Source organism: Corvus hawaiiensis, chromosome 25, assembly GCF_020740725.1.
Source record: "Corvus hawaiiensis isolate bCorHaw1 chromosome 25, bCorHaw1.pri.cur, whole genome shotgun sequence".
NCBI lineage: Eukaryota > Metazoa > Chordata > Aves > Passeriformes > Corvidae > Corvus > Corvus hawaiiensis.
In genome coordinates this window covers 4,134,019-4,161,452 of record NC_063237.1, presented here as the reverse complement: position 1 = coordinate 4,161,452, position 27,434 = coordinate 4,134,019, and the positions used below count along the sequence as shown (strand labels likewise).

General features: G+C 47.7%; 1 protein-coding gene across 2 annotated transcripts in view; it reads left to right on the top strand.

The window, feature by feature from the left end:
- Positions 1-23,258, top strand: part of UBASH3B (ubiquitin associated and SH3 domain containing B) — a 58,819-nt gene extending 35,561 nt beyond the window's left edge. The window contains exons 2-14 of one of the 2 annotated variants that reach the window (XM_048328688.1): positions 5,726-5,779; positions 6,337-6,523; positions 6,973-7,171; positions 9,203-9,372; positions 11,651-11,859; positions 14,771-14,906; positions 15,750-15,870; positions 16,676-16,798; positions 18,722-18,814; positions 19,144-19,288; positions 19,905-20,011; positions 20,916-21,025; positions 22,110-23,258. In XM_048328688.1, the coding sequence (XP_048184645.1) occupies positions 5,726-5,779; positions 6,337-6,523; positions 6,973-7,171; positions 9,203-9,372; positions 11,651-11,859; positions 14,771-14,906; positions 15,750-15,870; positions 16,676-16,798; positions 18,722-18,814; positions 19,144-19,288; positions 19,905-20,011; positions 20,916-21,025; positions 22,110-22,247 (1,792 nt within the window). In that variant the 3' untranslated portion in view covers positions 22,248-23,258. Of the gene's footprint in view, positions 1-5,725; positions 5,784-6,336; positions 6,524-6,972; positions 7,172-9,202; positions 9,373-11,650; positions 11,860-14,770; positions 14,907-15,749; positions 15,871-16,675; positions 16,799-18,721; positions 18,815-19,143; positions 19,289-19,904; positions 20,012-20,915; positions 21,026-22,109 lie in introns of both variants that reach the window. The other variant, XM_048328689.1, reaches the window with a different exon arrangement.
- The last annotated feature ends 4,176 nt before the right edge of the window (positions 23,259-27,434 follow it).

Below are 27,434 nucleotides of genomic sequence, written 5' to 3'. Positions count from 1 at the left end.
CAAATCGGCCCAAAAACCTGTGCCTTGTTCCTCCTCCATCCTGCGGGGACACGGAGTGGCTGGCAGGAGCGGGACATGCAATCCCACGCCTCATAAAAAGCTGCCCTGTTGTTGCTCTAAGGAAGGGACTCTCCTGCTTCCTCTTTAAACTTGTGTCTCTTTAGAAATGGTAAATGGCTGCTACATTCCTGCCTTTATCCCGGCCACTTCTCAGGAGTCTGTGCTTCCCTCTCCTCCTGCTTTAGCAAGCCGGCTAAGCAGGGGATTAGGGAATGACTCGGTGCACATGTGGGGAGAGAAATCCGCCTTCAAAATCTTACGTAACTCTAAAAAGCAGGAGACACATGCCCAGGCTCTCATTCTTTGCACATAAAAATCATCATCTCCTCCTCCTCCTCCTCCTCCTGTGGCCAGGCTGCAGTTTGCTTGTCCTCTGAAAAAAAGGAGCATTTTAAATTGTGGAGACTACAAACACCCAGCAGCGTGCTTCCAAATTGATTTCTGATCACATTTCCCCTTTGCCTTTCTTCCCTGGCTGTGCCAGATCTGGGAATGAGTAGCCAGCCCTTGGGAAGAGGGAGGAAGGGAATTTCCAGCCCCAGCAGGCACCTTCCATAAACATTTACGTGACCTCCAGGATGCAGCACGGCCGGAGCTCTTGCAGTCCCTGTGCTCCCAGGCACTTGCCCAGCCCCTCTGGAAGTTCCTGTGCTCCAGGCAGGACCTGGGTGTTTTCCATGGCTGGGATCTGCTCGTGGCCCCTGCTGACCTCAGGTCGGGGATGTGGTTGGGAACGGCGCGTTCCGAAAGGGGATCTTGGGGTGTAAAATCAGCTCGTGCTCTGGGGGGGATGTGGCTGCAATTAGAGTCACTCAGTTCAGCGTGAGCAGGGATTTATCTCTGCCATCCATCAGGCAGGAAAACAGCGGGAGAAGTTAAGGTAAGACTCAGTGAAGGGAGAAGAATTAATTATCCTGCCATGCTCTCATATCGGAGTCGTTCTCCTCGCAAAAACACCCGGGGTTTTGTTGTTTTTTCCTTCTCAAGTGCAGAAAAGGAACATCCCCAACCCCCTGCCCTAAACAGGAACTGGATCCCTGGTGATATCTTCCTGTCCTGTCCCTATTTATAGCAGGAAGGTCACCCAAATAAGAACAGAAGCAGCATCATATGATTTTTTTTTGGGGTGGCCGAGTGAATTCGGCATGAATTCAGAGGAGCACAGCACATTTGGGAAGAAACCTGCCTGTGGCTGTTTTTGTGTGGAGAGTAATTAAGGAATTCATGGTAGCCAGGAATTCGGGTGTTTTTCCCTACACCACATAAGCAAGTCATTAAATGCACAGAAATTTTCCTTGCAAAACTGTTCCTCAATGTGCAATTGTGTGTTGAAAGCCTAGAACAGGCACATTTCCACTGTTGGACTGTTAAGAAACAGTTGATTAAACCTGCAAAAATTCAGGAATCTGTAAAGGTCACTTGATTGGCGATTTGGGAAAAAACCTCACAGAAAATACTGGGAATTTTACTGTTTGTGGAGATTTTGTAACAGCTTTCCTGTAGGTTATAGAGCAGAGTTTGAATTTGGGACCTCCCACCCCATGATTTTGGCATGTAAGGCAAGGAGAAATTTAAATTTTGGGCTCCTGACCTGTACCTGGACTGAGAGATGTGCTCCAAACAGCAGCTGCAGCCAGACAATTCCTATTTTTTCCCATTCCCTGGAGCCAGCCAGCATTTTTGCTTTCTATTCTTTCACCATAAACCAACAGAGGTGGAAAAAGCCAAGCTTTAAATAGATACACAGAGCTAGTTGAATATATGTTTATATAAATATGTTTTATAGGCACAAACAAGCAAAAATGAAGGTGCTTATTTTATATTCCTGAGGAAAAATGCTCTGTTTGACAGCATCCTTCTTTCAAACTCATTTGGCATCAATTATGAGCTGTAATTCCTATTTTACCCTGTCAGGCAGGCCTTGGAGTGGGTCCTGATCAGGAGAGCCAAGTACTTCCATCATATTTTTAAAAAAAATCTTCATTTACACAGCTAAATATTTGATGGGCCGAAGACTCGGGTGATGAATTCACCCCTCTGAGGGGTTGTGCTCAGGGGGAAGGAGTTTCTGTGGGCTTGAGGGAAGGGCTGAAAGGGCAGAGTTGGTCATTCCCTCTCTTTCAGGGGCTGTCTCCATCCCTGCAGGGCTCATTCCCAAATCCCTCGGTGCCTGCGGAGCTGGGGCGGAGGCAGAGGCTGCTGCTGGCGTTTTCTGCAGCCTCTAAGAGCAGAAATTCAGAATAAATCCAGGTCCCTCTCGCAGGCAGAGCCAGCTCAGCTCTGCTGATGGCACAATTGGTGAAATGAAAGGAGAGCCGATGGAAATCCCTGCTGGAGGCATCAGCCCCCTGAACTTCGCACACTTTTTTAGTGGTGTCTTTATCTGCATCATGTTTTATCTCAGAATAGTTCCCCCATGCCTTGCTCTTGCTCTGTTTGCAGTGTTCACTGCCACTGGCAGCCCCTCCTTTTTTAAGCTGGGCCTGAATAAAGCTGAGCACTTTTTAAACTGGACTAGAAACAGAAGGCTGAGCACTCAACAGAGGGAGGATTTCTGTGTGGTGCTTCTGAGGCTGGAGGTTCTCGTTATGGTTAATGCCTCATTCCCCATTACAGCCATTTCCTCTGAAGCAAATGGGATTTGGCCATTATATTTTATGTTTATTGATATGTATTTCCGAGCTGAATTGACATTCCCCTTTTTTTTTCCCAACCAGAAGTGACAGGAAGCCAAAAATCCTTCAGCAGTAAGGAGGGAAGTTCTGCAGCACGCAGAGCTCTGTGCTCTGCCACTGAGTGGGCTGGGGTTAAAATGGGCACCATTTACACATTAATGTGTAAGCCGGGGCAGCAACACCAATTCTGCTGTCGTGTGTTGGGCCAAGGGGGCAGCTCTTCAGCTGGGATGCTTCCTGGCAGTATTTCATCCTGTTTAAGCAGTGATTGAGTGGTTTTCCTTGGGCCTTGTCATGGGGAGGGCTTTGAGGCTGAAGAATCAAACACATCTAATTCTTCCTGATGAATAAAATACCTGCTGTGCCTTTGGAAGCCATCGCTATCAGGATTTTCTTTCCCCCTCCCCGAATTCTCCAGACCTGCAGTTGCACAGAACCTCTGCCTTGCTGTTCAAAATTGCTATTCCATGTTGCTGGGTGCTGTTAAATCATTTCCCTGCACTTCATCTCAGGGGCAGCAGAAGCCAAGAGATGGAGGAATTGGGTGGCTCAGGGGACCAGCAATGCTGCACAAAGCTTCTCATGCCCTACCTGAATCCATTTGGCATGACCAGAAATGGTTACTGGGTAATACCATCGAGTAAATGCTGAAAAAATAAGTTCTTCTCTTACTTTCTCCTCTTTTCTGGTTCATCTGAGTCACAGTTTTGTCTAATGCTCCAGCCAACACTTGCTACCCAGTGTGAGGAAATCTGAGCACCTAAGACATAATTTGTCACCTAATTAAGTGACCTGATTTTCTCAGGAGCAGGATATGTTTTCCAGCTCCCCCTGCACTCAGCAGTTGTGAAAATGAGGCCACTTTTGTATGGCTGTGACCAGTTTTGAGTACTCGACTTACAAAAATCTGATCCTGGCCCGGGAGCTGGAGGTTGGGTCCTCTCCAGGTTTTGGCCAGGGTGGAATTTTGGGAGGGATGCAGAGACTTATCAGTCATCAGCACCATCCCCTGCACTCAATTAAAAAGTAAGAGGGGAAAAAAAGAAAAGAACCTCTCAGTTACAGGTCCTGGGATAAAAATATCCCTTGGCTTTGTTTGCTTTGTGCAGCATTTCCTCCTCACACTGAAAATTAAATTGAAAAGGGAGCTGGTTGTCCCTGTGGATGATGGAGGCAACTCTGGAAATCACACATGAACAAACGTGTGTGGGTCCAGCCTAATGTTCTCTGGCGCCCTTTGGGGTCCCCAGGCACTGTAGGAGCTGCAGTTAATTCCAGCAGGGCTCTGCTGTGTGATTTGTTCCAAGGAATCATCAGGTCATTGAGGAAAAGAGTCACCGAGGGTGGGTGGCAGAACCTGGATTGTGTACAGCTCCTCCAGAGGCCTGTGCTGCGGTCTGGGCAGAGGGAATCCCGGAGAAGCTGCTCATTTCAGAGCCAGAGGTTTTCTGGGAGGGCAGTTTTAACTCACACATTTCAGAGGAGAGTTTTGCAGAGTCACATCCCAGTGGTGTTTCAAAGAGCAGAAACAACCCGGACAGGAGGGGAGGTGAACTGGGCAAAGGCAGCACAACAAATGATGGAAGCAGGGCAGGGACAATCCACAGGCACTGCTCCCTGAGAGGTCCCCCTTATCTTTTAGCTCATTGCCTTTGCCTGAGCTGCTTTCCAAGGCAAAGCAGTGGCTGCTTTGCATCGAACATTTTCCAGAGCAGAGCAAGGTCAGCCAGGCAGAAACAGCAACCCACGGTGGCCACCACCCCAAATCCATCCTCCCAGAGGGCAGGTGCTGGGCTCAGCACTCTGCTGACCTCGAGGGAATGCTGGCAGATAAGGGCAGCAAAACGGCTTCGGGAGGAAGTATTTTTCATAATCACACGTTTGCAACACAGCCCTTTTTAAATTTTTTTTTTGCAGCATTATCTTTCTGCCTTCCTCTTACCCTCCAAACGAGCAAAAATGTGTATATTCAAGGGGTGGGGACGGCAAGGGCAGAGCTGAAGTGCAGCTGAGTCAACAGCACATGGTTGGGCGCTGGTGGGTGACGCTGCAGGAATATCCTCCGTGGTTGTCAGAGCACTTTGAAAGTCGTCACTGCAGACAGAAAGGGTGACACAAGCACGGTCACAAGTCCTGGAGGGTCCCAGCTGCTCTAAACCCAGAGCTACAGGCTGGACCCTGCAGTCTGTCCCCTTTCCTTTAAGTAGGAAGCTCTGAAATCACCTACTCATGGGGAATTCTGCACCTTCCCCAACTGAGAGCCTGTCTCTGCCCCATGACCATGAAATTTCTATCCTTTTCTGCCTCCTCCACTCATAGTTCTTGCTCCATTTGGGTTCTGGGTGAATCCCTCCCTTTGGCTGTCCCTGGTGTCACAGAGCTGAGCTGATCCACAGCTGCTTTCCAGTGTTGGTGTCGAGCATTTGGAGAACACAGTTCCATGTCTAAAGCTGTTAGCTGTGCTGGTCTGCTCTGGAAAAGTTGCTGAACAGGAGACCTGGGTGTTCCCAGCTGGAGTGAAAAGGGATTTAGAGGCATCCTGAAGAGAGGGAAGCAAAAGAGCTCTTTGAGTGTAGCCAGGAGTGAAGGGAACTTTTCTAGCCTGGAAAATCTCTGCTTTGTGCCCTCTCGTGGCAGTTGAATTTTTCTTGTCCTCGGTGCAACACCTGCACTTTCAGACCCAAACCTTTGGGGTTTCATGCTAAAATTCCCAGCAAAGAGACCATCAAATGCTGGTGTTTTTCTGTCCGGAAAAAGTGGGAAGTGGGAAAACCCAGAGGTCCATATTTCATATTTTGCCCTGGCTGTGTGACTTTGCCCTTCAAACAGTTTATGGGGATTTGACAGGTGGCACATCCAGAAAAAAGCCCCAGGGGTGAGAGAATTGGAAAGGGCATCCCACAAGTTTCCAAACACACAGCAGCAGCTGTGGCAGGAGCCACAGGACCCAGCAGCACTGAAATTCTCTCTTTATTTTGTTCTCTCTGCAGACAAAAAGCGCTGGCATCGACAGGTGGAAGGAGTGTTCAAGCAGCATGCGACTGGTTGGTATGAAGTAATAAATGTTAAAAAGTAAAAGAAGTGGTGAATTCAGGATTTTAGCCATTAGAATGTGGAATGTTTAAACAGGGGCATTGCCTGAAAAGCACCTGCAGAATTAGTGAGATGCTGTAAATAAGCAATCCAGAAATGAGCCTGGCCTGAGAGAGTTGGTGGAAGAGGAACAGGTGAGAGAAGGAACCCCCCCACTCTCTGCAGCTGAGCAGGAAAGCTGAGAGCTGCCTTCCCAGAGGCGTGGAGCCATTCCTGGTGCTCTCCTCCCTGTGTTTCACACACTGAAAGGCAGAAAAGGCAGAAGCAGTGACCTGGGTTAGACCTGCAGAGCGCCGGCCTGAAACTCAAACCCAATTTTCGGTATTACTTAGCAGTGATAATGGGCTGCAAGCGAGGCAGTGCCTGACCCGCCAGAGCTGATTTTTCCTGTAAAGGGACAATGAATGGCAGCCAGCACATGGGAAGCTGGTGAAAAAGGGGTTTTTTTTTGCTGGGGAAAAGAAATCTGTCATTATCTCTCAATTGAACAGTTTTTTCTGCCTGCTAGGCTCTTCTCCCACGTGGGTGACCCGTTCCTGGATGACACCCTGCCCCGGGAGTACGTCCTGTACCTGCGCCCCACCGGGCCCCTGGCGCAGAAGCTGTCGGAGTTCTGGCAGCAGTCGAAGCAGATCTGTGGCAAGAACAAAGCTCACAACATCTTCCCACACATCACCCTGTGCCAGTTCTTCATGGTAAAGCACATGGAGAGACTCCTGTCTCTCCTTTAGCCATTCCTGAGCAGCCCTTGCCAGGCTCAGCCTGGAGACTTCCTCCCAGTTTAGAGGGGGGCTGGGGAGGTTTTGCTGATGCCTGGGCTTCTGGAGGAGGTAATTGTTTTTTTAAGCTGTTGTTTTCAGGGAAGAGCAGCAGCAGAAGACCGAATTCTCATCCTCTCCAGTGATCCTTAGCATGAGAATGGGTGGGGGAGCTTGCGAAGGTTACTTGGGGATAGCTGATCCTGCTTTGAGGACAAGGGAGGGGCTGAGCATTTCTAAACATAGATTTTTTTTTTTTTTATTTTTTTTTTTTTTTCTCCATGCCCCTGTGCTTTTTCTCACTGCATGAGGGGAAAGGTGAACCATTGACACCCACCCACATCCCTTCCTTTCCTGAGCAATGCCTGTCCTGCTTCCCTTGGCAGTGCGAGGACAGCAAGGTCGATGCCCTCACGGAAGCCCTGCAGGCCACGGTGATGCGCTGGAAATGCAAATTCCCGGCCCCGCTGCCCCTGGAGCTGTACACGTCCTCCAACTTCATCGGGCTCTTCGTCAAGGAGGAGAGTGCTGAGGTGCTCAAGAAGTTTGCAGCAGACTTCGCTGCGGAGGCGGCTTCCAAAGCAGGTGAGTGACTGCCCTGGCAGCTGCCAGGAGCTCCTGGTTGGGCACTGTCAGAAACCCAAAGCTCTGATGCCACGAAGGAGCAAAGCAGCTGCCAAAGCTCACGGTTGGGGCATTTTCAGAAGCCCAAAGCTCTGATGCAAAGCTCAAAAGCAAATCCCTGATCTTTAAGTGAAAAGTGAGGGGAACACCCCTCCCGGTGCTTTGGCTTTCAGTGCTTTTATCTCACACCCAGTTTTCAGTGCTGTCTCTGAAAGGGAAGCTGACATTTGGTGGTTCCTTAACCTTTCACACAGCCGCTCTGAGCGGGGCTCGGCGTTTCCTGCCCCGCTCTCTGCCTCCAGCCACCACCACGGAACTTTCCCCGGCCATTTCAAGGCTGTGTTTGTTTGTTCACTGCATGTCTGAGGTGTAAAGAGGGCTCCAGAAAAGACCCCAAGTGTCCTTTCCAACCTCAGTGCTCACAGGGCTGTCCCCACGGTCCTCTCCTGCTTCTGGAAGGAGAAATCACCAGAACACCTCGTCCTCCCATGGTCTCCACTGCTGAACAACCTCGCTGGGTGTCCCCCAGTTACCTCCAAACTGGGAAGTCACAACAGCCTAGGAGCACTGTAACATCTCCCTGATTAATCCTCCCACCCTCCATCACCAGAGAGCTCAGCTTGGGCTGCCCACAACACAACTGGTTTAGTCCTTCGCTATTCCAGGCTTATCCTGGAGTTTAAATGCATCAAGAGGCAGCAAATTCTGCATTCCTGGGGTGTTTCCATGCTGGACAGGCACCCCACAACCATGCAGGAATGCTGTGAGTCTGCCCCTGCTCCAGAGGAGGGATCCAGAAGTGTCCAGAACCTCTGGAATGCTTTGCTTTCACCTGACCCAGAACTTCCCTTCCCTTTAGAAGAAGGAGGGAATTTTATCTTTCAAAAGAAGATTCTGGAAGGCCGACATTGGGTGGGTCCAAGGACACTGCAGCCACATGAGAGCAGGATCAGTGTTCCCCTCCAAACCAGCACAGCCAAAAGTGCAATTTTTGCCCAAAAAAACCCCCACTGACCCAGAATAAAGAAGCGTTGGTGGCTTCCAACAATCTTCTGCCCCTGAGACTGCTCCAATTCAGGCCAAATTGGGGGTTTTTAGGGGAAGGCAATTGCTGCATTGCAGCCACAACTTGGGTGGGTTATCACATTAAAGTCTCTGGGTTTTTTTCAGAGATCCTGAACATATTTTTTATTGCTGATCAAAAACAACAATAACAACAACAAAAAAAAGATGGATGAGCTTGCAAAGCTACCCCTGGCTGGCACTTGGAGCCAAATCTCTGAATAGCTGCAATTGTGACTGAATAATCAGTCGAATTTAATTGCAATTTTTGGTTGAATAAGCAAGAATAAATTACACGCAAACAATGTATCCTGTGATTTCCACATCTGCTGGAAGAGCCCCAATATTTCACATACTTTCACCTGGAATCTTTTCCTAATGCAGGTTCTTTTTTTGGGCCATTTTGAATCGTTATTATGTTTCCACAGTGTGGGAATAGCTCACCCTCAGTGGCTAAACTGATAATCCAGCTAATGTCAGGGGAAGCGATTTAATCAACTTGCACGAACCTGCAAATTCCATGGATCTGTAATTGTTAGTGCAGCAGAGAGAACAATGGAGGGAGAGTAAAAATTATGCTTTTTAACCTGCTTATTTTGGACAGATCCTCAGGTGCTCATGAAAGCCTCCCCACTATCTGGAGAAGCGTCTTTTTTGTTGGCAGGAGATGCAGCGTGTTCACAGCTGCAATAATTGCTGTCACACCATCCGCTGCTTGGCAAGGATGCCTTGTCGGGCACCCTGCTGTGACTCAGGGCTGAATCAGACCCCGAACCTCTGATCCATTTGCAATATCAGAGACCCCACAGCCTTTCCCAAGTGAACTACAATTTGTTCCTCCTGAGCACCTTTGGGAGTCCAGCTCCCGTTAGAGGCGACAGTCACTAATCCAGCACAAAGGGGTTTTTAACCCTCCTCTTCCCGTCGCAGATGTCCACGTGGAGCCCCACAAGAAGCAGCTCCACGTGACCCTGGCCTATCACTTCCAGAGCAGCCACCTGCCCACGCTGGAGAAGCTGGCCCAGAGCATCGATGTCAAGCTGGGCTGCGACTGGGTGGCCGCGATCTTCTCCCGGGACATTCGCTTCGTCAACCACGAGGTAAAGTCCTGGAGCTGTTTTGATGCCATGAATATTTTTGCCTTTTCTTTTATACCCCTCTTATACCTTTTTACAGCTTCTGTATTCCCAGTGCTTTTTGCCTACATTCTTGGACTTGTTTGTCAAGCTGAGAGACTCAACATTTTAGAAGCTTCGTAGCTGGGAATCAGTGTGCCCCAGAGCCCAAGGTCCTCTCCAGAACACATTCTGTAAACCAAGATAGAACCATCCAGGGAAGGCTCCTTGGGGAGGGGGGCTCACTTGAGCCTCTCATTGGGGAATCTTTGATAGACCTGCTAATTAGTAACACCTATAATGATATACCCAATGTTGGGGGAGGAGACACTCGGCGGGGTGCATCTTGATGCATATGGCCTGGACGTGTGCACCTAAGGATCCTGAAAATAAATATCAAGGTAAAATCCCTTTTCCCCTTCTAACCGTGTATGACTCTTGATTTTAGGACCAGGAAAAGGCATCAGTTTCATCCCAAAAAACACCCCAAAACTCCAAACAAACCAGTCAACAAACAGACCTTATTGCCTTTTTTTGGGGATTTTTACTCACACTGTCCAAACTTGTCCTTCACCTACCTCATTCCTTGCTTCTTGTGGGAATAATGTCCTGCTGATTAATTAATTCTAATAATGACTCTCCTGTGAGCTCAGTGTAAGTTGAGTTGATCTCTCCAGAACCAGACCAGCATTTTAACCTGACCAGTCCAGTTCTACTGTACAGTCTTGACCTTATTCCTAACCACAGCATTTAGTTTCATCATGTAGGAAACACCCTCACAGCCTTTATATTTCAATTACTCATATGGATTCTTATACCTGAAGTATCTAAGCCTCATCAGATAGTTTCTTTAATTATGTTGTTTTCCAACATAAAATATTAATTTCGTTTTGAAGATTGAGCACAGAGAAGCCACATGTGAAATCCATCATCACTGGAAATATCCCAAAGTTTGACCTCATGTCTGAGCCAGTCTGAGGCCTGGGGTGGAAAAACAGGCACCTCCAGAATATGAGACATCTGAGACATCTCGGATGTCCATCTCAGGACGAGATGAATCAATGTCTGGAGGAGGGAACCTCCAGAAAATGCCTGCTCAGGCTCAGGCTCCCAACTCAATTAACTCCCCAGAGTTCATTGCCCAGGACCAACACACAAAATCTGTGGCCGAGCTGGAAAAAAGCTCTTTTAGCCCAGCACAGGAAACACCAGAAGTGCCAAAGCTCCTGGAGAGCTCTCTGAGCCAGCCCAGGCTGTGCTGCCACGTGTGTCAGCCTCCTTTCCACCCAGAGAGCCGTGTCCCTCAGAAGCTCCACTGATGGCACGGGGAGCTGGGATGGAAACCAGCCCCCAGCTTTGCAGATCCCACTGCAGCCCCGTGTGAAGGGTCTGGCCCTGAGCTATCAGGGGACAGGGACTGGTTCCCACCTTCCATTGGAGATGCCACAGATGGTGCAGGAGGATTAGTGAGGGCTGCCACCAGCAGGAGAGCCGAGCTGCTCAGCAGATGGTGGCTTTTCTTTCATGGTGCCACCACAGAAGTCAGGCTTGTCCAGGGATGGGAACAGGTCAGTTCTCCTCCTAAATGGAGGATTTCCGTGGCCACTTCCAAGGAAAGCTACTTGCAGGTGTTCGATCCATGTGGGTTCCTCATGCTCAAGTGAATTACAGAATCACACTCACTGATTTCCCCCCACCTTTCAACTTAATCCTGTTCATGTCAGGAGACACAAAGAAAACAGTGTGGCCACATCCCAGAATTTCTCATCACCTGTGCTTTTTGCTGTGCATTCCCATGAATTCCAAGCTCTGAGGGCAGCATGTCAAATCTTTTAGGCTCCCCAATAATGTCTCTGCTCTGTCTTCAAAGGCAACAGCAAACAGAACTGCTCTTTGAGATCAAACATGAGTAGGGAGATCAAGAATGGTCAGTGACCACCAGAGCTGTCTAAATTCCAGAACTCAGTTCCATTTTTAATGGGGTGTTTGGATTTAAACACACAGTCATGGCTTTGCTTGCTCTTAAAAATCATCTACCCCTTGCCCTCCTGGTTACCAAAAACACAACTGGAATCAAGCTGGGAAGAATTAAATGCCTAGAAAAGCTTTCCAAGAGAAAAGAGTGGCAGGAATTCCCTGAAGGAAAGCTTTCCTGGATAAAGCTCTGGGAGAGGAGCTGAGGTTAAAGGCTGGCAGTGCTCCTGCCCCACTCTGCTGAAGATTCCCTTCCATTAACAACCCTTTTGTGCTTTTTCTCCCCCAGACTCTGCAGGTGATCTACCCCTACACCCCCCAGAACGACGACGAGCTGGAGCTGGTCCCAGGGGATTTCATTTTCATGTCTCCAGTGGAGCAAACCAGCACGAGTGAGGGCTGGATTTACGGCATTTCCCTTGCAACTGGCTGCTCGGGGCTGCTGCCTGAAAACTACATCACCAAGGCGGATGAATGTGGGACCTGGGTGTTCCATGGGTAGGTAAAGCTGCTCACCCCACTTCCCATGGCTGCAAAAAGGGACTCAGCAGCTGGGATTTCACCTGGGAAGCGAGGAGGGCTGCTTAGAAGGGCACTGAGGGGAAGGAGCTGGCACACAGAGCCCAGTCTCACCAGCCAAGGAGGAGCAGATGCTCTACCTTAGCGTGGGATTAGAGGACAAGGTGATTTTTTTAGCTGAGATGTTGCAGCAGCTCTTTATGACTCCCAGGACTGCTGCTGGTTAATGGAGCTGGAGCAGATGGCTGCTGTAGGCACTGCTGTGCAGGCACCTCTGAGGTGGGCCTGGGATCAGAGAGGTGTAAATTTGAGCGTTAATTTGGGAAGAGGCATCTTCTGTGCCTGACACCCTGCTGAAAAGGACTTTGGATCAGCAACATTTCTTAGGGTATTTAGCAAGGTTTTTAGAAGCCTGCCACTGGCTTCAGTGAGAATGCAGCCCTCACCTTTGAATAAGGTTATGCCTCTTGACTTTTGTGGGAATTCGTTAAACAGCAATTTTAAAAAGTTATGTTTGAGGGGTGGGTTGATATCTAAGCAACCCAAACACCTTTGGCAAACCTGGAGCAGAGGGAATTGTTTCTATGGAAGAGGAAAAGGTGACAAAAAGGGGGGAGAGGCACATTCCAAGCACCATAAAATCACACAAATCTGGTCCCATCACACCAGGCAGCAGGTCAGATACCCAGGGAAGGGATGGGGCATGGAACAAAACACAGACTGTCTGTATTTCACATTTCAGTGGGCAAAGCTGCCCTGTGGGGAGGGGTCTGAGCAGAAAGGAAAAGCATTTGGTAACCCCTGATACAGGCCAGACAGAACTGACCTAACTCAGCACTTAATGCAGACTGAGCCTCCTCAAATTAAACAAAAGGCAGGAAACAAAAGAGCAAAGAAGGACACCCCAGGCTGTTCCTTGGCTGTGAATTTTCAGGCTTCACATGAGCAAGGTGGTGAGGGACAGACACAGAGCAGGCACGGGGCAGTCACGGCTCTGATGTCCAGATGTGGCACCACCACCTCCTCCCTTCTGGAAACCAGCTCAGCCCTGAGTCCTCCCCAGCCCAGAACTCCATCAGGCACAGAGAGACATCTCTCATTCACCCCTCATTCATCCCTGGCAGAGCAGGGAAGACAAGGCGCCACCCAGAAGACAGGAGAGGTTGTTATCTGCCTTCAGTCCCTGTTTGCTGAGCAGAGGAACCACAAGCCTTGGGGAAAAGCTTCCATACAATGACCTGTCCTTAGGAGATGACTAAGCTGGAACAGCCTGGCAGTTTCTGTTTTCCAGCAGCAGGAAGGAGGCAGCACTGGAGACAGGCTGGTGGCTCTTCTCCAGGCACTCTGAGAGAGTTTGCCTTTGCCTCAGCATCGTTCCCAGCAAGTCCAGCCATCTATAAATAGATGGTGAAGCACTCGTGGCCTTTATTAAAAGGCTTAGAAAGAAAGAAAGACTCAGAAATTGAGTGGCAGCTCCTGGGGGCAAAGGGAAGTGGGGTAACAAAAAAATTTCTTGTTATTTTCCAGACCAGTGTCCTTAAAAAATTGTCATATGGGCAAGGCAGGAAAGGGCTGAAATGGGAGGAGGGGCTGACAGCTGGAAGAAATTCACTTTGTACTGAACTAGAGATGAGTCCTAAGTAAGAATTGAGATTCTGTTCACACTGAGATACTCAAGTTTTGGGGTCAGTGAGGAGGGATCTGTGCTGACTCCAATGCACCACCTGCGTTTGGGCAATGAGGGGGGCAATTCCTTGAGGCAGGGCCAGCCCTTGTTGGGAACTCAGGAATAATCCAGCACCTCAGTGTCACCCTTGCACCCTAATTCCACCAGATAACAGATCAGGACCAACAGCATGGTGGGGTTTTTTTCTCCTTTAAATCATATAAATCATGCAGGTGACCTATTTTTGTCCCTCTGGCAGAGGCACTCGAGGTTATTTTAACAGCTGTGAAACCCCTCTGAGATTTTCTCCTAACTGGGTGCTATCAGGAAGCAACTCCTGACATGTTTAAGGCACTGAAAAGTGGCCAGCTCTGGCAACTATTTCTGTCAAAGTAAATGACCGCATCCATTACCTGATAATGTTCTTTTTCTTTTAATGACTAAGCAGAGGTAACTGAGTCAGCAGAGGATTGCTGCAGCTTCTGGAATTGCCTGTCACAGTTTAGTCCCCAGGGTTTTGGTCAAAGTCCTTGAGGATCTGGGAGTGAGAGCTTTATTCATCATTAGGCAAGGCCCTCGAGGGGGAATGGGGTCTGTAATATCCCTTTGGCTGCACTTAACAGGAAGCACTGAGGGGAATAAATTCCCAAGGAGGTGGGGAAGGGAACAGGCAGCACTGAATAATGCAGGAACAACAGGGCTGAGTGTGCCAGGTCCCTGCCAGGGGGTAGAAGCTGTTCTGGGCACAGGAACCCTGAAAAATGCCCAGGGAGAGGCCCCAGCTTCCTGCTGAAGGCACAGCTTGTGCTACAAAGGTGAGTGAAAACTCCCTGTAGCCTTTAATTCCCAAACTTTGGACCACAAGCCCATGGTCAGTGACGTGAACTGATGCCCAGGTGATGTTAGTGAGCATCCTGTGGTCGTCAGGAAGGTCCTGGCATTTTCCATGAGAATATTCCAGGGCAGAGAGAGCTTCCCAGACCAAAATTTGGGAACTGTTCTGTAACCTGTTTCTAAGGAAACAGCCTGTGGAGATGGAATTTGCCTCCTCATGTGTGAGCATCACCTGGCAAGCTGCTCTCTGGGCAGCCCTAAAACCCAAATAATAACGAAATAACATCGCAACAGTAATTACCACCGGCTCCTGGAGGCTACAGAAACATCCTGAGAGCAGCCTGAGCACACAAAGCATTCCCAAAGCCAATATTTGTCTATTTTTGGCAGGTCCTACTCCATTCTGAACACCACATCTTCCCCATCCCTTCAAGCCTTCGCTGACGGAGCTCTGGAGAGAAGGCAGCAGGAAGACCAAGGGCCAGGGGACGCAGGGCCACTGACCATCATCTGCCAGAACGTGCAGGTAGGGACCCCGCAGCCGTAAATCATTAGGGACAAGCTCCCAGTGAATGGATTTTCCCCCAAAATTTATCCCCGGGGCTCTTTTCACTGCCTGCAGCACGAGTTACAAAGTTTTTGAATGGCACAATCAGCCCTGTCCCCAAACTGCCTCTTCAGCAGAGGATGGGGTGGCAGTGATGCCTTGAGAGGCCACCTAAAAACAGAGACTAGACAGGAGTAAGGGAATAAAGGTAGGAATTTATTTGAAAGGCCTTCAAAGGTACCCCTGGGGAGCCAGAGGCTGTTCTCAAAATGGACCCTGAGGTGGACCCCAGGTCATGAGTTCTTCACACTTTTATAGGTTTGGTTCATTGGCATAGCAGGGTTAATTCTCCAATTAAAGCTTCAGTTAATGATGTAATTTCCCCTCAGCTTGCCCCCCTCTCAGAGGCTTTTGGTTTATATTTTGGGCCTAGGACGGTCTGGGTGTCCTTGGAGAGCAGGCCCAGAGAGGCTTTGTTATGTCTGCCTGGCCTGAGAGAGCAGAAATTAACAGGCTACAAGAAACTCCAGAGTCACACACTGAGCAGCACAAGATTTGAAAAATATAAAAGTTAAAACCTAAGGCATCATTCCCCCTCCTTTAGGGCCCCATCCTCTGCCCCCTTCAGCAGCTTTACAGCAGCATAAACTTACCAGGATGATAAATACCCAAAGAGCTCCATAAATCCATAAAAATCATAAATCCTGCAGCCTTCCCTGTGGTGTTTGCACAAGGGCAAAGCAGCAGGGGCCTGGTGCTGGCTCCTGTGGGTCGCTCAGATGTCTCTGCTGAAGGTCAGAGCTGCTTTTGTTTCCCTTGCAGCCGCTGAGGATCAGCAGCCAGCCGGGCCCTCAGAAGCGCTGCCTGTTCGTCTGCAGGCACGGGGAGAGGATGGATGTGGTTTTTGGGAAGTACTGGCTGTCCCAGTGCTTCGATGCCAAAGGTGAGCCCGGGGGGGTTTCCTAGGAGTGGCCACTGCCTGGTGGAAGCTGTGGTTGTTTACATAAAATGATGCTTTTTGTGCTGGCAGTCAGCAGCAGAAAGTAATCCAGGGAGGAAATACTCCATTTGCCAATATTTGGGAAAATATTGCGGTACACTCTACAATTACATCACCAAAGAGCAAAGTAGGCATGATGTTGGTAGCCAGTGTTCAGTGAAAACATTTGCTACCATCAAGAAAATATTTTGCACTGCTGGCTCTCAGTCCTGAATGAAAATAACACTGCTCAGAGTGGTTTTGGGGGCACAAATTGGTGTTTTCAACCCAGTGTTATGCTTGGGTTTCAGACTATAGTGAAAAAATTGTAACTTCAGGCTCTGTTGGCCTTAATGCTGATCAGAAATTTGTCCTAAAAGTCTTTTTTCTGTTCAAAACCACCAATTTCTTGAAGGATGATTTCACAACTCCCTTCTTTCTAAACTGTGCCTGAAGAGCTCTGACATTTCCAGCCTCCTGTAAAAGTGTATTTGTTGTGGGAGAGAAGTGACTTTGCCTTGGGGAGAATCGATTCTAAAGAAAAATTTTAAAACCTTAACAACATTCTGTGCTGACTTTGAGCTGGTGAAAGGTGTTTGATTTAATTCTGTGAGATTCCTGATGGATTTACATGGGAAAAAGTGCTCACGAGCCAGGCCTGGGCAGGAGCTGCAAAGCACAGCCGAGGTGGTGGGAGAGGGGAAAATCAGGTGTGATGTTTCTGCCTCTGTCTGAGGGAATAATTCCAGCTTGGCACCTGTCCCTGCAGGAAGGTACATGCGCAGTAACCTGAATATGCCTCACAACTTACCTCAGAGGAGTGGTGGTTTCAGGGATTACGAGAAAGACGCTCCCATCACCGTGCTGGGCTGCACCCAGGCCAGGCTCGTGGGTAAGTGCTGCTCAGCAGGCAAAGCTTTGAGCTGAAGGAGGTGGGATTTGGGTGGGATTTTGGGAAGGAATTCTTCCCTGTGAGGGTGGGGAGGTCCTGGCACAGGTTGCCCATCCCTGGAAGTGTCCAAGACCAGGCTGGATGGGGTTTGGAGCAACCTGGGATAGTGGAAGGTGTCCCTGCCCATGGAGGTTTTTTCCAACCCAAATTATTCCATGATTCCACGAAGAGCTTGCCCAAGGAAGCTTCACAATCTTCCTCCCACACCCCCCATCAGAGAAAGGTAAAGTGCAAGGCAGGAAATTGATTGGATGCCCTGAGCTAATGGGATTTAAACGTTTCAAGGAGCTTTGCAGTCCCCTCACCTTCCCCAGCAATTTCCCTCTTTCAAAGGAAATCTCCTTCAGTTCATTTCCTTCAGCTGCTGCAGCTGAGGAGAAGGCAAAGCAGGATCTGTAGGACATGGGCTGAAATCAGAGCCATCAGCAGGATGGGTGCATTGGGAAGATTTTGTTGTTATCGATGCTGGGGAGAGCTGCAGCAGTGTGACTGGCACCTCATGCAAAATGCGCTTTTTTCATCTCCAGTTTGCCTCACCAATACACGTTTATCAATCTGCCTGGCTTTATATTGTCATAAACACAGCCCAAATCTTTTCCGGTGTTCTCCCACCCTCCCCATCCTTGTCCCTGACTGCTGAGCCTGTTGGTTTGTGTACAGACAGAAAATCCTTTGCCATTCAAAGAGCACATCTTGAGAGCTGTGATGATGAGGGGAGCCCAGCCCCTTAAAGACACGAGCTCCGGCACTGAGCATTTTCTCCAGCTCAAATCCTTCCGAGCACTCCTCGCTGGTCACATCCAAACTAGGGCAGCTAAAATTATCCTGGCTTTTTTGAACACAAATAAATCACTGTGCAGCAGCAGCAGCAGCAGCAGCAGCAGCACGAGGAGGATGCTCAGACTCCTGGCCACATGGCAGCGGGGTTTGCAATCTGGACATGACGGAAGGACGGCTGGGAGTGTCACACCACACTTTGTGGGGCATTAAAGGGGTCTAAGGACACACTTTGTGGGGCATTCAGGGATCCAAGGACACACTTTGTGGGGCATTCAGGGGTCCAAGGACACTGCTGGTGGCATTAGAGGGGTCTGTGGACACACTTTGTGTGGCATTCAGGGGGTCTGAGGACACTTTGCTGGTAGCATTCAGGGGTTCAAGGACAAACTTTGCTGGTGCCAATAAAGGGGTCTGAGGACTGGCTTTGTGTGGCATTAAAAGGTTCCAAGGACATGCTTTGCTGGTGGCATTCAAGGGGTCCAAGGACACGGCTGCAGCTGTGGTGGCACTGTGTGACCTCGATGGTGCTTCTGCCATAATTCCTGTGATGACCAAAGCCCGTGAGCAGCTTCCCTGTGACAGAGGGCTGGTAGATGTCCCTCTCCTTCTAAATGACCCCACTTCTCCCAAGAGATTTCTAGGTCAGCCTGCCATGGTGACAGCCACTGTCAGGGTTAATGTCCCCTCCTTGCTCCCCCTCCTTTGTCCTGCTCTTCCAACAGAACAAAAATGTGGCTGCTGCTCACTACAAGCCTGAGCAGATCCCTGCTCTCCTTTGGTTCCCGGAGGCACTGCAGGAATATTCAAAACCCTGACAGTGGAGTTGATTCTTATCTCGTTTGCAGTGATCTCCCACCTGTGTAATGAAATGGTGGTTTATGCTAGCTGAGAATCCAGCCAGTTGAATTAAGCTAGCTTTGTGTTGAATCATTTGATTTACAGCTTACAAATGAAATGAAATTAAATCAAATCCAAGACCTTTACAATTTTTCTGGGTGTTTTTTTGGCCAGACCTATGAGAAGCAGCTCCTTGCAATGCCATTTTACCTGCATTTATTCACAAAGATCAAAACTTTCTTGCAGGTGAAGCCTTGCTAGAAACAAATACCATTGTAGACTACATCTACAGCTCCCCATCCCTGCGGTGTGTCCAGACAGCTCACAATATCCTGAAAGGTAAGAACCCACGAGGGAGAGGCTGAATTCTCCTCACTTTCTGCATGAAACACTGACCAACTGATAAAAAGCATGGGCCTAAGTGGATGGTAACTACAATTTCCATAGGAATATATTTTATATTAGCACAATCCATAAGGAATCCTTTTCTAACTGCACCAGCTGCCAGCCAGAGGCTGACATTCCCTGGCATATATTAAAGACATGCACTCAGTACTTCATTTTCCATAGAAAATAAATAAATTAACAGTCAAACTGAAGCACTAAAGCTGCTTTCTTCCTCCCCAGCTACTCCCACTGATATCTGGTCTCCTCTCCCTCTTTTCCAGGTATGCAACAGGAGAACAACCTGAAAATCCGGATAGAGCCAGGCTTGTTTGAGTGGACCAAGTGGGTGTCTGGGAGCACTCTGCCAGCCTGGATACCCCCTGTGGATTTAGCTGCAGCTACTCTAAGCGTTGATACAACCTACAGGTAGCACAAAAGGGGGCTGAGAGGGTCTGCTGTTGCCTATTTGAAGATTTAGCACCAAACTCTGCTGAGTTTTGATGTTTAGGCACTGACTGGAAGAGCTGCTGAGGCTCCCAAAATAAACTTGGAGCAGGCTTGAGGCTGCTGTGCTGAACATGACCTGAAAAAGGCCTATTATAAACCAAATTTCCCTCATCCCTGGCAATTCCAGCCATATTCCTGATGATGGAGGTTTTCTTTCCAGCACTCCTTGTCCTGGGATCTTTTGTGTTTCCAAGGAACCCCCAAAGCATTTTTAATGCTTTTCCTAAAACTTGAGAGTTTGGGCTCAGTTAACACATACAGGAGTGCCACCTCCTTGGCCTTGGTGACAGATATTTTGTGTCAGGCCTTATCTGCTTTTAGGTATCACCTGAAATCCTGGTCTTTCCCTTGTCCTGTTGCACCCCTGTGTTTAAGAACCCTCAGGTGGAATAAGCAATTGAAACATTAAAACTTTGAAAAAAGAAGGAAAAGGTAAAGAAAAAAAAACCAACCTGGGCGTGTTTTTCTGCTCACAGACCTTGCACTTAGAATTCTTTATTTTTACCATTCACTGGATGCGTTTTTCTGCTCACAGACCTCATATTCCTGTCAGCAAGTTGGTGGTTTCTGAGTCTTATGATACCTACATAAGCAGAAGCTACCAGGTAACAAAGGAAATCATCAGTGAATGTAAAGGCAAAGGTGAGTGCTGCAGAGGGGGTGAAAACCAAGCCAATCAGGCTGGGATGTGGATTCCAATATTCCTGACCAGTTTTTCCCTCTTTAGGGGATGAATTCCCACACCTGAATCTCTCATCCTCTCTCCCAGAAGCACTGGGAACCCCTGTGTTCATCAGAACTGAGTTTAGATACACTCAGCTTACAAGAAAAGGCCATAAAGTTAAATAGCAGAATTTTTTTAGGGATCCCTACCAATGGCAGCTGTTTCCCAAGGGCATAAATGAGTTATTTGCCCTCTGCTATGTGTTCCCCGCATTAAATGGGGCATTTTCCCTCTCCTGTCTGAGCTCCTCCTCCAAAGAGACCTTAGAACATTTCTCCAAACACAATACTGAAATTTTTTTTTTAAATCCCCAGCTGTTATCTTTCATTCACAACATTCTCAGAATTGCTAAATTCTGGTGTTTTCACTGATTTCATTTCACTGACCTGCCTCTGCATTCTGAGCTTTGGTTTTAAGGCTTTGCCCACAGACTTCAGTAGCCCAGTGGGGCACTGGTTGTAAAGGAGGATGGAAATGGCAACGTAAAGCTGCCACTGTGGAAAGCCAGCCAGTGAAATTAAAGTGTTTGTTGTCATAGGAATTAATTTCTGCACAGGCAGAAAGCATCTGCTTCCCAACACTGCTGAAACCTTGCTGGAATTCTTGGTATCTCCAGAAAGCATTTTTAAACTAAGTAGGAGCAGCTTAACCATTACCCTGAAAGCCAAGAAACGCTCTAAACCTGTTAACAAATCACATTTTCCCCATTAATAATGTGCTGTTATATGATAAAGTGCTTTAAATGTCTGCTTGATCTTGAGCACCAGCCCCTAAATCTGGCTTTGCCTCCCTCCTCAACCTGTGTTTCTCCTTTTATTTCAGGAAATAACATCCTGATAGTGGCTCATGCATCCTCCCTGGAGGCCTGTACCTGCCAGCTCCAAGGGCTGTCGCCTCAGAACTCCAAGGATTTTGTACAGATGGTCCGAAAGGTAATTGCCAGCAAGGAGCAAAGCCCTGGCTTTGCAGAGAGGAAAAACAATTTGCAATCTGCTGAACCAGGCTTTGTTGTGAGTTTTACTCCTGTCAGGAGGGTGAAGGAGAAGGGTTTGAGAGGCTGGGACAGAATGTGGGGTCAAGTGCCCATCTGGGATGGGTTTGCAGGGATTGTTTTGTGCTCTCTGGGGTCAGGTGCCCACCTGGGATGGGTTTGCAGGGATTGTTTTGTGCTCTCTGGGGTCAGGTGCCCACCTGGGATGGGTTTGCAGCGATTGTTTGGTGCTCTCTGGGGTCAGGTGCCCACCTGGGATGGGTTTGCAGGGATTTTTTGGTGCTCTCTGGGGTCAGGTGCCCACCTGGGATGGGTTTGCAGCGATTGTTTTGTGCTCTCTGGGGTCAGGTGCCCACCTGGGAGGGGTTTGCAGCGATTGTTTGGTGCTTTGTGGGTACCAGGAGCTGTGCAGAGTGCCCCAAAGCCCCTCAGCACAGCGAGCAGGGCACTTCAGCCCTAGAGCACTTCCCCTTCTCATTTAAAGAGATGTTAACCATCCAAAAGCTGGAAATTATAATGGGTTTTTATACTTTCTCTCCTTTCCTGCTCTCTGCCAGCCTTTTAGAGGCTCTCTCGCATATTCAGGGCTCATGTGGGGACACCTGAGCTGCAGGAACATCCACATTTCCCTCCAAAGCTGTGCTGGTTTGGGACCACATTTAGTTTGATGTGGCCCCTACTTAAAACCAGATTCCATTTAAAACTACATTGTTTAAACTACATTCCATTTAAAAAACTACATTCCATTTGAAACTACATTCCATTTGAAACTATGCTCAGTTTAAAGCTACATTCCGTTTAAAACTACATTTTCAGAGTGCATTCCAAGGGTGTAATCTCCTCTTCCCAGTGTTCTGCACAAGCAGTGGTGCACAGTCAGTCAGTCACTTCCTGAAAATGGACTTTGGGAGAGGGAAAGAGAGAAAAAAGGGTGAAACCCTTGAGTAGCACAGCAGGGCTACATCCCTTGGGATTGCCCAGCTCAGTCCCTGCTCACTGCCTTGATTCCATCTCTCTCCTCACAGATTCCTTACCTGGGGTTTTGCTCCTGCGAAGAACTGGGAGACACTGGTGTTTGGCAGCTCACAGACCCTCCCATCCTGCCTCTCACACATGGACCAACTGGAGGCTTTAACTGGAGAGAAACCCTGCTCCAGGAGTAGGGGAAAGCCCAGCAAGGACAACCCATGGCCTTTCCAAGCGCTGGAGAATGTCTCTTCTTCCTTGTGTTTTATTGACAGTGGGAAAAATCCTCATCATCTGTCCAGTGGGTCACTCCAAGCATATCTCACACAGCCACAGCCATAAAAAAAGTCTCATTCTCAGCTAAAGGGGCTGATCTGAGGGGGGAGAAAATATGAAAATCCAGCCTGAGGCTCTTGCACAGCACAGACTCAGCTCGAGGTTGGTTTCCCCACCTTGAAGGGAGCTCTGGTGACACTTTCACTGCACCACGGTAGGAACAGTGAGCCCTGGGTCAGGCAGGATGCTGGGGCTGTTTTCTCACTGCTATTTTTGCAAAGCATCTGCAGGCTTGTTCAGCACCATGTGCTTGCTCTGCTCACAGCCCCCAAAGCCTCAGCACTTTCCATGAAAATAAAGTGTGTCCCCAACGCTGGAAATGGGAGTCCAGCATTGCCTCTGCAGGCAGCACCAGGTTATTCCTCTGCTCTGCCTGAGCAGACAGAGTTGGGAGTGCTCAGAATGTTGTTGGATGTTGTGCTTTGGTTGGTGTTGATCTGCATCAGAGGAAAATTCTGAATTTCACATCAGGTCCAGGTGAAGTTGGAGCATCAAAAGTCAGCACAACAAAAGCTGGGAGGAATTTCTTTGAAGTGGAGATTAAAGAAGCCTTTTCCAACCAAACCTGAGAGATTTAGGAAGTTCAGATTTGGGTTTTTATTCCTTTGATTATTGACATCCACCCTTGTGCCCAGACACAGCCTAAAAGGTTTGTGCCACTTGAATTCCCTTCAGAAGGCTTTGGAAAAGGGGTTTTCCCCTTTCATACCGGGATTTTTGTGCTGGCCATTAACCCAGAGGTGGCTTTGTGTCCCTTTGTGGGATTCTGCAGCCAGCAGGTTGCTCCAGGAATGATGGAATGAAAAACTGTTGGAATTCAGCCTCTGCAGAGTGCTTTGCTTCCTTACCCTTAATTCCCAAGTGCCATCTGTGATAAAGACAAAGCAGCTAAAAAAACCCAGCACTCTTAAATTTAGGAACAACATTTGGCTTATTAAGATGCTATTTATCCACTGGGGGAAGGGTTGGGATTGGGGGAAAAGTGGAAGAGGAGGGTTTCCATCTCTAACCAAAATGTTTGGGATCACAAGGGGGATCCTCTTGGTGCCAGAGCCTGCAGGATGCTCAAACCAGCTGCACCACAAAATACACCACAGTGGGTATTTATAACATAAAGTGCCATCAGAGCAGGGATTTTTAGGATTAGAATTATCTAAAATTACCAGTCTTGGGTCAAAAAGTTGCTGCAGACACTTCAGCAGGGCAGACTTGCTGTCAGCAGGTACTTAAAGATGTGTTTAAATGGGATGAAAGAGATTTAGGCTCTCTCCTTTCTTCGTTTGGGTGACAAGTCTGAGTATTCACAGAAATGGGATCATCCCAGACTGGTTTGGGTTGGAAAAGACCTTAAAGCTTGTCCAGTCCCATGGACAGGGACACTTTTCCCAGACCAGGTTGCCCTTGGACACTTCCAGGGATGGGGCAGCCTCAGCTGCTCTGGGCAATGAATTAAAAACACGAAATAATAAAAAACAGCATCCAAGGCCCGCTCAGATGTGGCAGGAGAGACTTTCTGCCGTCCTTGCCCAGCTCTGCCTCTGCTCAAAGTGCTGCATGCCCTCGTTTGAAATGGGTGAGAGGCACAGGAGTCAACACTGGCCAGATTTGATGTTTATTATTCATTAAAAAGTCAAATTTTGGGTGGTGTTTGAGTGGATTTTCCGCTTGCACAGGGCTGGTGTCACCTCCCGCAAGCTGCCACAACAACTGAGGAGTGACAAACTGCAATTCCCTCTTCCCAAACGAGGCAAAACCATTGGGATCAAACCAATCCCAAGGGGTTGAGCTCAAGTTTGAGCTCGCCAGGGAGGGCACAGCACATCCTGTCCATATTTACAGTCAGCAGAGAGCCCATCCTGGGCAGTATCCCGGATATTCCCACAATCCGTAGGAATATTCTGTTATTTGTACCTTGAGGACTGTGTAACACACCTTAGGCATTATTATAGCAGGGATGGAACTGAAAAGTCAGGGAGGAAGTTTAGGACAGGGCAGGAAAAAAACCCTGCTCCTGTGTGGTTTTATTGCTGTCAGGTTAATTTTTTGTTGTAATTTAAACTATTTTTGGCTGTGTATGGACATTCTGAAGAGCATTTTCTGGCTTGTTTTCCTCCATGCCAAAAGTTTGAAATGAAATATTTGACAATCACACCAAAAAAAAAAAAAAAAAATTGGTTGCTGAGGCATATGAATTCTCCAGATTTTCTGTTTCATGCCAGTGAGGTGTAAATTGGGGCAATAAATGTTGTTATATTCTAATATTTATTGCCTGTAGAAAGAGTGGAGGCTACTCAGATCCTGCTGGAGTTGTGACATTAAAAGGAGTTTTTTTAGAAGCGTGAAACAGAGAAGGAGCAAAACCTGAATGCACAATTTGAGTGGTGGTAGCTGCTCTTTGCATATAGAAATAGAGAAAAAAGTGTTCTGGTTGAGGAGGTAGATGTTAAAATACTCTTCTTTAAAATATATATATATTTTTGGATGTTTGGGAAATATTTTGACAACTGTAGTCTTGTCTCCAATTAGGTGTCAAGAATCACAGGGAGAAAAATCTTATTTTCTTCAGCATTTTGAGTTTTCTTGGGGGTTTTGTGTTAAGCAGTCTCATGTTGAAAAAGCTTTTTGGGGGGAAAAAAGGAGAAAAAAGGTATTCCTTTTAAATGTCTAATTGAGAAGTCAAGAGTACAAAGGAATTGCTGCTTCACTTTCACTCCGTTGCTGCTCATTAATGTGGATTTAACATCACTCCAGTGTTTTGTCCCAGAACATTAAACCTGATCCCTCCAGAGTCTTTTCCTTCACTGTGAGCTGCATCACATCCCAGGTTTTACTCCAGGAGGCAAACAGCATTTCCCAGATTTTTCCCTTTCTCCACAATTAAGAAATAAAGCTGCAAACCTGCCAAGAATTAATGTTTCATTTTCATCATTTGCAATTTATGGCTTAGAAAAAGACAAGAATTAAATTGTCGTTATACCCAAATCAACAGAGCTTTGCTTGTTTATGCAAAATGAGGATCCAGACCATAATAACTTCAGAAAAAAATTGCTATTTCCCGTTTCACTCCGACTGAACAGTTTCAGACAGAAGCTGGCGGAGAGCAGCTCCTTCTGCTATTAAATTCCAGTGAATTTAACGAAAGTGATCATTTTTATCCCCAAATGATGGCTTTGGTTTGTGGTTTGGGTTCGTCTCTTTAAAAAGAGGCACAGAGGGAATGATTTTTCAGTCACAAATGGAAGGGCCGGGGGAGCAGACGAGCTTGGGATGGCGATCAAGGAACAAAATAAATGCAATTAACAGTGGCTGCGAGTGGCTGCAAAGGCTCTAAATCGCTTCTTGCTGCTCCCCACTTCCTCAAATGCATTCCCTAGGGAATCCTCATGACCCACAACAGAAAATAGCCACTTCCTTCGTTATTTCCCATTAAAATGTATTTTCCAAACTTTCTCTCTGTCACATCTCTTCAGACCTGATCTTATCAACGGCTCCTTTTTGTTTGTTTGTTTCATTTTCAACCTGTTGTATCATTCTGTTAATTATTATGTTGGGGTTTTTTTTAGTGTGAGCAGATTGTATTTATTTGAGGAAAAAAAATGTTTGCTGTTAAAAAAACCCCAATAATTGTATTGCCAAAAATAGCTGTAATTACCTGTGACATCTGTATTTTTTTATTTTGGGGGTGGGGCAGGCAGGGAGGGTGGGTGGTTGTTTTTAATCTCAGTTTCAAGTGCTAACAACTGTTAAAACAACCACTGCATTTTAATTTGCTTCTCACATTAAATGGAATTCTTGGAAGTCAGACAGAAGTATCTCATAGGTGATTTAATAAAGATGCCAACCACCCTTCCTATTTCAGATTTCCTCTGGAGCGTGGTAGAATTTTTCCTTTTCTGAGGCTGAAATTCATTCACGTGGCAGCAGATGGCACAAAATTCTCTCGGCTCTGGTTTTCCATGCTCAGGGATGGAGTTTTCCCTCTGGATTCAGTTTTTCCCCAGAGTTACTCCAGTCTCAGGTTTGGTTGTGTGGAACTGAAGGCACAACTTTCCAACCAAACCGACTTTTCCAACACATTTTTCTTAATCTGGATTTTTTTAATCCAGTAAGAGTTTTATCTTTCAACCTAACTGCTTTAAATTCGTGAGCCACAGCTCTGTTTTCCAGTAAAATTGATTAATGATGATGAGCATAAAACCATAGCTTTTATCAACCAAATGCCCACTGAGTGATGCCCTTCCGTGCACCTGAAAGTTTCATGGAAACAGGTCCGAATGAATCACAAATAAAACACACAATGGATTTATAATTAACCATTTTGTCCGTTTTGCTCCAACCCACATCCTGCAAATGCAACCGGGTTTTAAGCCGTAATTATCTTATTAAACTCAGTTCATTTTGATGGTAAGAGTTGTCCACACCGAACTTCGGGCAGCTGCAATGGAGGGCCAGAAGAGGATCTGCCAAAACTTCTTTTTTGGAAATCACAAACCATAAAATAGACTTGGATAAATGTGATGTCCGTGGTTATCACACCCCGGGGGGGCCCTAAACTGGAATAACCAGACCTGCAAAGGGGACACGGGGAACCCAAACTGTGCCCCCTGGGAGCTGCTGATGTCCCCCAGCGCCTCAGCAAGCTCTGCCCTCCCTGCAGAGCCACAAACCGCTCGCAGAAATTCCCTTTCGCCCATTGCTGCTTTCTCCAGCATCCCCGCAGGCAGAGCCAGGCAAAAACCTCCCGGGACAGCAGCAGAGTGGCACAAGAGCGATGTTGTTTAAATCCAGGGATTTTAAATGGGTTTTCAAGCAACCTTGCCAACATCCACCATATGAGTGCTCCCTTCCCGGGTGCCTCCGGGCAATTCAACCTCCAAGGGAGATTAAATCCTGTGGCATCACTGCAGCAGGGTGACCCCAAACCCGTACTTCTCGGATGTTTTACCTTTCCCCTCTCCGTGCATCTCTCCCTGAGCTGAGGCAGGCAGAGCTGGAGGGGTGCAAGACAAAGTCCGCCCACCAGTCCTGTCGCCCACCAGTTCCGTCTG